General features: G+C 41.1%; 1 protein-coding gene across 6 annotated transcripts in view; it reads right to left on the bottom strand.

Moving 5' to 3' along the window:
• Nucleotides 1–1,735: 1,735 nt before the first annotated feature.
• Nucleotides 1,736–12,914, bottom strand: part of LOC103472465 (CUB and sushi domain-containing protein 3-like) — a 389,352-nt gene continuing 378,173 nt past the window's right edge. For all 6 annotated transcript variants that reach the window (XM_017307525.1, XM_017307524.1, XM_017307523.1 and 3 more), the window contains 9 exons: nucleotides 10,655–10,728; nucleotides 9,212–9,323; nucleotides 8,925–9,104; nucleotides 7,664–7,723; nucleotides 6,180–6,338; nucleotides 4,981–5,117; nucleotides 4,378–4,465; nucleotides 3,619–3,754; nucleotides 1,736–2,253 (listed from right to left, as the gene is read on the bottom strand). In XM_017307525.1, the coding sequence (XP_017163014.1) occupies nucleotides 2,094–2,253; nucleotides 3,619–3,754; nucleotides 4,378–4,465; nucleotides 4,981–5,117; nucleotides 6,180–6,338; nucleotides 7,664–7,723; nucleotides 8,925–9,104; nucleotides 9,212–9,323; nucleotides 10,655–10,728 (1,106 nt within the window). In that variant the 3' untranslated portion in view covers nucleotides 1,736–2,093. The remainder of the gene's footprint in view (nucleotides 2,254–3,618; nucleotides 3,755–4,377; nucleotides 4,466–4,980; nucleotides 5,118–6,179; nucleotides 6,339–7,663; nucleotides 7,724–8,924; nucleotides 9,105–9,211; nucleotides 9,324–10,654; nucleotides 10,729–12,914) is intronic.

Genomic DNA, 12,914 nt, shown 5'->3' on the forward strand with positions numbered 1-12,914 from the left:
ATATATAAAGAGCACTATTTAGATGATCACATAGAAAGTGCTGAGAGTTTTAATGTGCAAATGTCTGCAAAGAATCTCTCGAATTTAGGGTCTTAAAAGGTGTCAGTGAGTTTAGGGTATGATTGTTGCTGGTAAGCCTTGCATCTCCATTATGATAACACCACTTACTGGGGTTGCTTTCAGTGAGAAGGACACAGATGGTGAGGGGGGAACTCCATGCTAGACACGATTTCCAAATAAACTAGGTGCATGTTGCAGTGGAACCAACGGTACCGTCGGTGGGCGCGTGTGGAAAGCATACAGCTGTTAACGTCTTTTACTCCGATAGTTCTTTTTTTTTTTTCTAAAAACTCTTGATATAATCTGTCTCCCTCCCCCCCACCCCCCACCGCTTAAACTCCCTTTGTGGTAAATATATAGCACAAAAATATAGGTGGTGAATGCTCCCCGAATATATATGCAATAGATTTACAGATCAGAAGATTCTGCAGCTGTAACAAACAAAGAAAGTAAGCACTCTCAGAGTGCAGGATCACGTGGAACGCTGTCCACAGACGTAGGGCCAGAGCCCCGTCTTTCTAGACCTGTTTCTTAGTTTATGATTCCTGCCTACAAACCTGTTTCTGTCTGTCTGTCTGCCTGTAAGCCACCTGCTTTTATCTCGGAGTAAAGATAGATTTGAAAAAAGAAACAAAAAAAAAAAAACAGGACCTCTCTGTCCCGGTGTTAGTCCGTCTCTCCTTGCGAAATGTGCTTTAGTGCTGGAGCTTTCTATGTTTCCCAAAGTCATTTTTCTTCCTCCCCTTTTTTAGTCCGTCGGAGTCCTCCGGTTTCGTTTAGCCTCTCTTTCTGATCAAAACCTCCTGGTAAAAATCCCAGGATCAGGAACATCTTCTCCTCCAGGATATATCCCGACTGACCTGATCTGATTTGTCTCGTATAAAGGAGGAGAGCCGATCTCTCTCAGTAGATTACTTCAGGTCAGACAAGCTCTGATTGGTTGCGTTAGGATTGTAAGATCTCATTTTTTTTCTTTTTTCTTGCTAATGACTTTCTCACTCTGCTTCCAGTTCAGTTAGAAGCCGTCTTCATCACGTTAGAGGCAGTTTATCCATTAGATGAGTCAGTCTCTCATCTCTTCTGTTAGTGCTAGCTTCACTTTAGACTCCTTGTAAGTTTCACTTTGCTCTAATCCCAGCTCAGTCAGGATTACAGCTTCCTCTCCAGGGATGCCCCATCCCTATCATCATCCCTCGCTTAGCGGATAGTCTCTTTTCAAAGCAACTTTTGCTTCTGTCTAGAAGCATTAGCCTTCTTAGGCTCCATGTAAGAAGAAAAAAATAAATAACAGGGACCAGTAACACCAGTCTCTGCTTGTCACTGAGACGGGAGATGGTTCCGTTTGCTTGTGAGGTTGATGTACTCCCGTGGTATTCGCAACCAGTTAGTTGGCTTCAGCCATATCCTGCTGGTGACAGTATTTTTATTTAATTTTTTTTTGACTGTCGGTTTATTTTCACAGTGTCCTCAATGACATATATCCCTTCTGGATAATGTCATAGGTTCTCCTCAGTTTCTGATGTGTGATTACGGCTGGAACACCTCTTCTCTGATCTCTAAATCTTTGCTTCAAGTAAAAATTGAGGTGACGCGCGGGGTCCAACCAGCAGGTGATGGCTTCCCCGCACGCGTTGGTCTTAGAAATAGCGATCGGGGTTAAATAGGAGCTCAAACGTTTTTTTTGTGTGTACGTGTGTGTCTGGTTTAGAATCGGATCAGAAAGTTTCTACAACTTGCTCTGAGTTAGGGATAGAAATGGAGTTCTTTTTTTTTTGTCACCTTGCAGTCTTTTCTCTCAGTAGACGCTGGATTTTGGTTTCAGCTGGAGAGTTGTTCCCCTGCGTGGGCGAGGGTTGGGAGCTGGGATCTTTTCCAAAAAGAAAGGATCGGTTGGTTGGTTGGTTGGTTGGTTGGTTCTTGTACACACCATGATGCTTGGCCTCGGTAAAGTTTGCCCTTTTACACCGTCTTTGCACCAGCTGTGGTCCCATTAGAAATGCGAGTCATTCATTTTGACTGAGGACAGCCGCTCCTCAGACCATGGTGCAGACAGTATTTAAATTAGGATCGAATCGGACGGCCTTTCCCTCGACAGCTTTGGCATTGGTGTTGTACATGGGATTCTCGAAGGCAGCTTGGCCGTTGTTGTTTTCGTGCACCGAGCAGCCTGTGTACTGCGTTTTTGGAGTAGTTCTGCAAATATAAAGAGAAAAAAGAAACATAATTACAAGATAAAAGCGAAGGAGAGGGCAATATATACGTATCTTTCACCATCTGTAATTGCAGAAATCGCACACAAATCTCCACTGACATCTTTACTTGTCCGGATCTACAATAATGCTCAAATAATGTTACTGTTTGGTATAGTCAACAATCATGAGATGCATGCTGTTGATTCTGTGTAATTAAGTTGTTATTGCATGGCGCGCGTTAAAAATAGCAGTGTGGTGTTCCATTAGTAAGGCCATTTATTCTGTGAAAAGAAAAAAAAAATGTCTCAAACAGGTGGCACTTTGTTAGGGAAAAACGCATCAAAAACATTTAAAGAAGAGCAGAAAATGATTGGCTGTTCAGGTAAAATAATCCTAAATGCTTAAGATGTAAACCAAAACCTGTCCAACTGAATCAAAGAATAGCCAAAATGGCAAAAACGTTAACTGTCTCAACGCCAATGTTATTTTTTAGTTACATGAGAGTGTTGTAAGAAAAAGAAAATACTTATGCAATGCAAAGCCACAAGCAAAACTATTGATCAAAAGGCTAGAATTCGCTTCATCATTTTATAGAAAGATTGTTCGTTTGTGCATCACAGACGATCAAACGCAGAATTCCAGCAACATTACACCATGAAGCACGTTGGCGTGGCATTGTGTTCTTACTATTTGACTGCATAACACAAATTAGTTTTCTCCATTTCGACTTATGTTAAAGAGCAAGCGCAGTCCTCAACAAGACAAACGCCACAAACAATATCCTGGTTTCCAATCAACATCAAAAACTGCTGTTCCTGAAGCAAAAATTAGTTTTCATAAATGTCCTAAGCAGCCGGCAGACAGTGATGAATGAAGCCACTGAAGCACACAGGAGAAGAACCGTGTTGCGTTTCTTGGTGAGCTTAAAGAGATTCCAAACAGCCCATCCAAAACTAATCCCTTCAGCAAGTTCTCCTTCTCTCAAACAGATATTAACAGCAGAACAGACGTTATCTGCATCTGTTAACAATGTTAACAACAGTCAGTTCTGCTTTAACCTTGCCTGGGAAAAATCCAATTTACCACCTTCTAAACAAGGATTGTGTTGCAGCAGACAGCGACTTAGCTGTCTCTTAGCACCTCAGCAATCAAACCACCGAGGCAGAGGTTGTTCTTGCAAATTAGGCATCTTCTTAAAATGTTAATGATGTCTTTGTGGGTTGTTGTTTTTTTTTTAAGACTTTTTCTGAATAAAAGAGAGAAAAAGTAGTCATAAACTGACAAGAACATGTCCTTCAAAGGGATATGTGCAGGATTATTTATCTTGTTTGTCATCTTTTCTTTTTCTTCTTCTTGCATGGCATACCTCTGCTTGTAGAGATAGAATCCAAAGCCAGTAAAGATCAGAGCGAAGAAAGGCACCAGAATAGCAATAGCCACAGAACTGCTGTTGGTACCAAGCTGTGGAGGTGTCGAGTTTTGACTCTCTGACATGTTCAGACCTGCAACAAATGAGAAAACTTTACTGTTGTTGTCCAAACTGTCTGGGTAACAAAATAAAATGACCTGGTGAAACTACAAGCTTTATTATCACAGAGAAGAAAAAAACAAAAAAACATTGATGGTTGTTTGAAAGAAAATCCAATCTGATATTAGTGTGCACAATAAAAAGTTTTCACATTTTGTCGACACCACCGATTTTAATGCGAATTTTATTTTATGGCATTGCCCAACAAACGTAGAAGAAATGCAACCCTAGAGTCAAGGAGAGCGTTAATTAGGGAGTTAACTCAGGAGGAGTCTTTACATTTTTCTATTTGCTAAATGCCAAAAAACTTTAGTGAGAACATTTTTTAGTTGTTCTTTTTTTCTTCTGTAACTTTCTTCAAATTTAGAAACATACACACATTTGGTCAGCATCCGGAATAATTGTCTTCTGAACTACATGACCTGGGTCAGTTTTGCAGATAAGTTACAGTTAAAATGACCTGAAAACACCAATTTTCAAAGTAGGTACAGTAATATATTTCAAGAAGCTTTTCCATGAAGTTCAACACTTAATGCTGACTTTCAGAAATACTTAAGGCGCTATCTTTTGGTGCTCGTGAACCTAAGAGACAAGTACCCAGTCTTTGTAGTCCAAACTGTCCGTAGTCTTTTCCCTGAATGAAACCCTGGAACACGTAGGTGGACCCATCAGGCTCTGCTGATACCTGGGAGAACACAGGGCAAAAAGGTCAGTGATCACTTTTATACAGCAATGAGTGTATAACTAATTGTAAGTGGATAAGTAACACAGTGTTTGTTCTAAAGGTAAAATCCTCCAAATATTACACAATAAATTGTAGTTTTTACAAAAACAATAACAAATATCAGTTATTTCTTAAATACAGATAATAAAATAAAATGGCATACATGTGTAATTTATAAAAAAAAAGGTGCTTGTACTTTACACAAGCACAAGTAAATAGTTGGGTGTTGATAAATTTGGGGGTTAAAAACAATAATCTTTCAAATACCATGCACCTATTTAATCATGTTTTTGTTGATCTTTGATAGATGCCATATATAAATCACATTCTAGAAGACTTGGACAAACCTCTGACAAATATCAGTTAATCTTGTTTCAAAGAACCAAATTAAAGCCCACTAACCGCTATATGCCACACCTTTCAGCCTATATATAAACACATATACACACTGGTCACTGTATAAATGGTAAACTTACATATCCGTCCATAGTCCAGGAGTCCTCCATGATCTTGGCTGGAGAGATGGCTGAATCTTTCAGTTGGCTTCCCTGGTTAACATGGTTCACCTGATACATCAGAAGTAAAAGCCTGGCCTCTGAAGCCTTGTAAACTCCTGAAAAGGCATAAAAAAAAAGTAAAAAAAAAAAAAAAAAAAATCCCCATGATTTATAACAAGAGGATTTCACATCTCGCTTGTAAATCATTAGATTGATCAGCACGTGTTTCTTTTTCCCTGGAGCATTAATGGAATCCGTGCACCTTCCCTGTTTATCTGCAGAGAGATGTTTTATACCGACATAAAAAGAGAACAACACCTCGGATACAGCTGTAAAATAAATTAACATTGATTAAAAAGACATAGAGGAACCTGGTTGAATGTTGACAGCATATTTAGACAGAAATGTGCACGTGCAGTAATATCACACATCATAATTGTGATATATGCCATCAATAAGACAGGTTTAGAGGTGTTGGTCGGGATGTTTTTCATCTTAAGCAGAGACGCCTGTTTTCCCATAACTCTAGTCTTTATGCTAAGCAGTACTGTGAATGTGTCAGCATATTTAGATCCCAGCTTTACGCTCAGCATGCAGACATGCTATTTATATTTAAAATGCCGAACAGCTGCCTTAATAGCACGACTTGGGGGAAAAACATGCAGATTTTAAGCAGCTGCAACTCGGGTGCGGCGATGAAAAGTGCAGCTTTAGCCGGTATTGATCTAAAGCTGTGCCTTTGAGCCACACAACAGACAATAAAAGCGTGATTGCAGCACGGATTTCAGATATAGTTCTTGTTGCTCCTTGCTACTCCTGGAACCAATTCGAGCTTCGACAAGACGCGTGCCACATTAGGGTCTCAAATCCGACCGGCACCATTAAGGGACTCGGAGAAGTACGCGTGTGAGTGTGCGTATTTGTATACGCGAGACAACAACAAATAATCCGCCGTTAAAAAGCAGCATGCGTCCGTAAAAGTGTTGCCAGAAGGAGCTCGATACCGCATTTAGCGTCCGAGCGTGTGTTTACTGTATTACCCATGAATCAATGCAGCAGCTATGTAGCGCTGTAACATAAACTTGATGCATTACCATCACATATCCTCATCACAGTGCATAGATCCCCTTATGAAGGTATTCATGGAGTGCTTAGAGTTGAGCGACGACGCAACATGCCTGACAGGAGCAGCTCCAGGTTGCCGTTGCTGAGCGTCACGTTGACTCTCCCGGTCGTGGAGTTAAAGCTGGTGATGCTCAGCGTCATCGGCTGCTTCCTGCCCCGGTAATTGTAGGAGCCCTTCCATATGTAGTTAGGAGCAAAAACGTCATCTGGAACTACAAAAAAAGAAGAAAAAAAAGACGAGGAGTTGGCTCCACAGTCCTGCTTTCTTGTCAAACTGTTTTACTTCTAGTATATTTTTGAGAGCCTTTGACTCAAACATTTTATTTTTTTTTATATAAAACTACCTTAGCTGTCTTACCTGTGGTTATTTCTATACTTCTCTTGGCCTTGGGGGAACTGAACATCAAACACGTCTAAATTCTCAATGTGTATTTCTATGCACATTACCGTGAACACAGTGCAACAAATTTGTACGTTTTGGTAGTAGATTTTATTGTAATAAAAAGTAATCGCCCTCCTGGGATTGAGAATGTTTCATATTCCTCCCACTGTCGATGAGGGAGGGGGGGGGGACATTTACACATGTAGAGTAGCGTGGTATTTTAACGCACAATAAAGCTATGAAACTTTAAAGCCATTTTAATGTAAGAAAAGTGAACTTGGACCCAGTTTTGGTGAAGCGTGAACTTGCGGGTCTCTAGTATGGGGAACGTGCCTCCTTCTACACGTCTCTCCAGCATTGCTTTGTCTCCTGTATTGATAGGTCTGTCCTTGTGCTGTTGTTTCCCTGCAGCTGGTGGTGCATTGTGGATGGGCCTTTGCAGAAGAGGTCATTTATTTTCTCTGGCCTCAGCCTCCCTGGAGCTTCTCCTCAGTTTACTGGGCAGAGTTGCAAGTCTTTATAAGAACTGTGTCTATGTAGAATAGCATCTTGCCTCCCGGTAAGTAAAATAACTAAAAAAACTAGTCTCACAGGAGCCAAATCTCAATTAACTACACAACATATGGAACGTTCCTTTTGCCCTCTCCTTATTAAAGGGGGCTCTTTTTTCAAATTTAAAGTTCTCACCCTATGTCAAAACGTGATCGGAGCAACACAATCACTGGATCTTTGCTTAAGGTTGCTTGTTGATCTTCCATGTGTATTTAGCATTAAACAAGCTACAGAAACAGCAGCTAATAAAACTACAACAAAAAGGAAAGCAAGATCATTACAGAAGTTTGTCTTCTTTTTGTAAAGTTAGATATAAAAAAAAGTATTCAGAACTAGGAAGAAGTGTGTTAAAGCATTGTCAAATCGACAAAAAGGCAAGAGAAAAAAAAAAACCCTGTGGTGCAAAACTGAGTAGAGTGAAAAGGAGCACAGCAGAATCTATTGAACCATACACTAAAACCAGACTGGAATAGAAGAAATGAGGATGGATATGAGTAAAGGAAAATGGTACACTTTCAGTGCGAACTGGATGGATACATGGACAGCAGAGAGACGGATGGATGTACAGACAAACGGACTGATAAACATGCTGACAGAACTGACCGTTAAGTTTTGGGCTGGGTGTTCCTGGTACCGGTTTCACAGGTTTCTTCTTCTCTCCAGCTACGCATTCACAAGGCAGAGACAAAATATTCAGGCAAACTTTCAAGCCATGAATAAAATTTTTTTTAAAAAATTAAAAAACAACAAAAATTTGGTTATGCTGAATTTACAGGGGTTTTCAATGAAATCCAAAACTTTTCCTAGGAAAAAGCCTTCCACATTAGAATTCAGGACCAGTCACTCTGAGTCACACACGTGCATAATGAGCGAGGAGCATTTTGAAAAGGGTCAGACAAAATAAACCTCTTTAATGAGCAATTCACAAGCGGAGCAATGCAAACAGAGTTCGCGACCGATAATTGTTGTGCATACTGGACCCATTTAAAAAGCAGCTGAAAGGCCTGAGCTCTGATGGGCTGAGAGCAGCCGAGATCATCCTTTCAAGATGCAGCCATTGTTTTCAATGAGGGAGGAAAAAAAAAACAAGCTATGTATAGAGAACGACCTGTGTTCTGGAATCCCAATTCGGATCAGAGAGCGCCTCACTTTAAAAAAAAAAAAAGAAAAAGATCTTCAGGGCAACAACGGGGTGGCTGCTTTGCTGGATTGATTAAAAAAAAAAAAAAGAAGAAAGATGCAGCTTTTTCCAAGAGCTTGTAGACATTTTTGTTTTATGCTCATTTCTTGACTGGTTGTAGGTGCATTTGAAAAGGCTACTGTTTTCAGTTAATTAAAAAATTAAGCACAGTATGTTTGTTTTGATGAGTTATTCATCCACAACATATCTGCAATTTAGAAATTTTAAAAGCCTCAAAACTAAAAAGTTAAGCATTACTCAACTTTGCTACGCGGGATGCTTCCAATGAAACGTGATGTTTCTTAGACATTTTCACGCCCAAATTCAATACTTTTCCAGACTTTTTCCAGATTTATTCCTATTGTTCCTTGTTCCTATTTAATTGTTTAATGTGTGTAAAAACGTACAACCTGCCGACCTTGCAAAGGCACAAAACAACACAGTTGTTTTTTTTTGTATATCACTTTATATTAAATCCTTTACCCTCTATCCTGTAAATCATCTGTCCACCCCCCCGGTAAATATCACCCGACTCCAGATGGTTGATACAGGGGGGTCCTTGAGCTAGACACGTTCAAGTGCTCCTCTCTCTTTACTCAAGAGAATCAGCTCAGCATAGGACAATAAAGTAAATGCATTTAATGCTGATAGGGCCACTGAGAGGCAGAGAAGTGAATCACGCACCTCTACATATTGGCATCTTTCCCGTCCAAGTGCCATCGCTCTTGCAGACTCGGTGCTCGGAGCCGCCCGCCAGGAAGTACCCGCGCTGACAGCTGTACACCAAGGTGTAGCCAAATCCGGGAAGATCCATCCCCACCACGTCCACATGGAGCGGGCTCTCCGGCTGCTTACAGGCGTGGGCTGCAAGGTACAAAACATGATTTTTTTGTTTTTTCTTTCCATCTTTAATGAGGGTCTGTAAAGGCTTAGAGTGGACAGACGAAGAGCCAACATATGTGTTTCTTTACGTATGCACTCGGGTTGTGTCCCAGTCCACGTCAGATCGGGTTGGCAGGTTCTGGATGACGATCCCTGAAGCAAATGACCCGACTGGCACTGAAATGACACCACGCTCCCCACCTGAGCACAAAAAAGACAGACAGTGGAACATAAAAACAACGAAATACGAGCGGTGTTTTGTTTGGCTGCGGTGCGAAGGTACCCTCCGGAGAGCTGACACGATGAGGAATGTCTCGAGTTTATTTAAGGAGGGACAGACTGAGTTATGCTGGTAAGTACTTCTTAAAGTGCCTTGTAAAAGTCCTCTTTCCCTTTTTCACATGTTTCCCTTTACAACCTCAAACTTTGTTGTATTTTACTGGGATTTTATGGCACAACACAAAGTTAGTACTCAACTAAAAAAAGTAAAGTTGGATGAAAAAAATATGTGGTTTTAAAACATGTGTAACAAATACAAATGTGAAAAGAGTGATCTGATTTATATTTGATCTGTGTGCCATGAAATCTCAGGATAAATGCAGCTGGTTCTGTGAAGACCTCAGAGGTTTGTGAGCGAACAAACAGCATCATGAAGGCCAAGGAACACAACAGACCGGGGAAAACGAACACTGTTCGACAAAATCTGAAGAGGTCCTGTTTTACCTAAGTGATGTATTGTATGCAGCCAAAATGCGAAAGCAGGTAAAGAAAAACTAGCACAATTCGTCATCCGTCTGAAGCTTCAGGCGCCAAGTGAGAAGGCAGCACGTTCCAGGAGTTCTCCGTCTTCAATTTCCCCATTGTGGGCATTTCTATTCTGAACACACCATCCCCACTGGGAAACATAGTGGTGGCAGCATCGTGATTTAAGGATGTTTTTCTTCAGTAGGGACAGGAAAACTGGTTATAGCTGTTTTTTGGGGTTTTTTTTAAGTGTAGATCATTTCTGGAGGGAAGACCTGAGACTGGGATGTAGCTTCTCTTTGCAAGAGGACAAGAATCCTAAACATACAGCCAAAGCCATGATGCCAGAGTTCAAATCAAAGAATAGTCAAAGCCCAAGTGAAATAAAAACCGCAAACTTATTGAATTGGTGAAAACTGATGCTTAAAAATGTTCTCCTTCCATTCTGTTTGGATTTATTTTGCCAAAAAAAAAAAAAAAAAGGTAAAAAACAGCAGTCTCAAAGCTGTTACACCTACGCCAAAAAACTTGATGCAAAAATTGCAAAAGCGGTTAAACTTTTTCTTACACTTCATAATTATGCACTAATTTGTGCCGGTCTGCTACACATCACATAACATTCCATAACAAATTCATGTGCAATTGGTTACCACTAATAAAACATACAAAATCTACATTTGACTTCTTGCTGCAAATCAGAAAATAAAACAGATTTAATACACATATTAAATCAACCTGTTGGGCATGGAGGTGAGTTTGGAGTTGGCTTGTCAGGGCAGATATTTTACCTTAAAACCAAAGGTCCGGTTCAGGGAGCCGTAGCGAGGCGTTCCCGGGTTATCGCAGCTGGTTTTGGTTGGTTCTGCAAAGGAGAGTGTACAGTGTGAGCCGACACACACACGCACGCACACATACACACACACACACGCATGCACCCGCACGCGCGCGCACACACACACACACACACACACACAGAAAAGAACAAATCCAGAAGATAAATTAACTGCAACATTTTTAAATCCTCTCCTTAAAACTCTCCATTTCTCTCCCCTGTTGTCATGGTAACAGGGAGCTGTGAGCGCCGTCGAGCCAGCAGGGGGCAGTAGTGCATCGTGAGAAAACGAAGGGAGGCCTTTTCTTAGAGTTTCTGCCTGTGACAGCGCCTGTGTGTCAATGCGAGTGCGCGTGTGTGCATGTGTGTGTGGCAGGGTCATCAGCATGTAGAGCACATCCTGACGCAGAGCTCGATTCAATACAGCTTCCAAAATGACAGATTCACTCTCAGCCTTCGTCTTCCTGTACTTCTCTATCCGCTCTCCTTCTTCCTCACTCTGTTTTTTTCTTTTTTGCCCTCCTTCTCTCTCTTCTTTGTAACCGCTCTTTTCCTCTCTGTTTCTATGCCACTATCTCCGTCTCTGCCCCCCCGTGCCCTCCACCCCCAGCCCCGTTGCCTCGTCTGTCTTATTTAAAGAGCAGGCTGCTTTGCCTCAAAACTCATTCTGGTTCAGTCACATCGTAATACACATCACACTCTAACATACAGCTGCAATCACACACTAATAAATCACCGCTGCACACATGCGCCTAACACTCAGCATTCCTTTTTGAACACATTTCCACCAGGAAGAAAAAAAAAAAAAGCAGCAGCAGCAGCACCAGCAGAGGGAATCACGCTGTATTTGTGTGTGCTTGCTAGCGAATGAGCAACAGTGTCAAACTTGTAAACTAATTACGTAAGCCGAAAGGTTTCGTCTTTTCCCAGAAGTCAAAGATTGAGTCCTTACATCTGCACTTCACAGGCAGGCCTCCTATTTTTAGATCATCAATTTTACAGGCAACATTAGACTTTACTGCGGCTGTAAAAGTGTTGGATGCGCAGCACATCTTATCAGTGGCTACGAAGGGAAGCTGGAAGTCTGTTCCGGCAACAGAAACCTTTAACCGATCACAACTCGTCTTTATACTCGCTTGCTCTGGATCGAATGCGTGTCCGTGCGGTGGTCCGTCGCAAAAATGAAACACATCGGAAACATGCTCGGTGTCTGCTGTTGTCTTTTACCTCTAATCCATGGTCAGCGGCAGCTGGCTTGAAGCTGGATGTGCGGTAGCGTTTTACTCAACGCTCAAAGTCACAGCCTGTACCGCCGTTGCCTCACTTGTAAGCAAACACTTTTGCCGTGGTTTTTTTTAAAAGGGAACTCCTAGATCCCTGCTGAATTGAACTAAAAAACATCCCTTAAACTATTCTCAGCTGCAAAGCCTCGAGTTCTCAGGTACTATGTGCTGTATTTGACGTTACAAAGCATGCTGAAAAAACACTCATAGCTCCTTTATTCCTTGTCCCATTCTGGTTGCCCACCATCCAGATTCCATAGGAACACGGTTATAAAAAAAAGTAAAGCATGTACATTTTCTTTTTCCAAAAACACTCAGATTTTAGAAATACTTTTAATCAAATTTCCATCATTTTCCCTGGACTGCATTGGAACCCTGTACATTTCTTTTTTTTTCTTTTCTTGCAATGTCACAGGCGTGGGTACAAATACTAGATTGAAAATACGTTTTAAAGAAATGCACAGATGTACACATTCAATGCAGCAAAAGGACCAGACTGTAGATGAACAGTCTATTTTCATGTGTTGTCATCCAAATCAACATATAGGCTGGGTTTCCCCCCCCCACTCCCCACACAAACCAGTTTTGATACTTTTCATTCAGAAGATCAAGTGCCAATCGGCTCAGTCAAGAGCATACAGATGTGCAATCTGTTAGTGACAATGACTTGTGAAATAGCGTGCTGCCATAATATTCAATCTGCGCACTCGCAAATGACCTTTGTGAAACAGTCCGCTGGAGTGCTTTTAGTGAGTCGCGGTGCAGCTGGAAAAAAGGGGGCCGTCCAATTTACGAGCTAAAGATGCATACATGAAATGGCTGTGATTACGCTTTAAAAAGGCTTTAAAAAGGCTTTAAAAAGGCTTTAAAAAGTTTTAATGCCTAGCAAAAATATCGATCCCGGTAAATGAAAAAAAAAAAAAAAAAAAAAAA

The sequence above is a fragment of the Poecilia reticulata genome, linkage group LG11 (assembly GCF_000633615.1).
Source record: "Poecilia reticulata strain Guanapo linkage group LG11, Guppy_female_1.0+MT, whole genome shotgun sequence".
In the NCBI taxonomy this organism is placed as follows: Eukaryota; Metazoa; Chordata; class Actinopteri; order Cyprinodontiformes; family Poeciliidae; genus Poecilia; species Poecilia reticulata.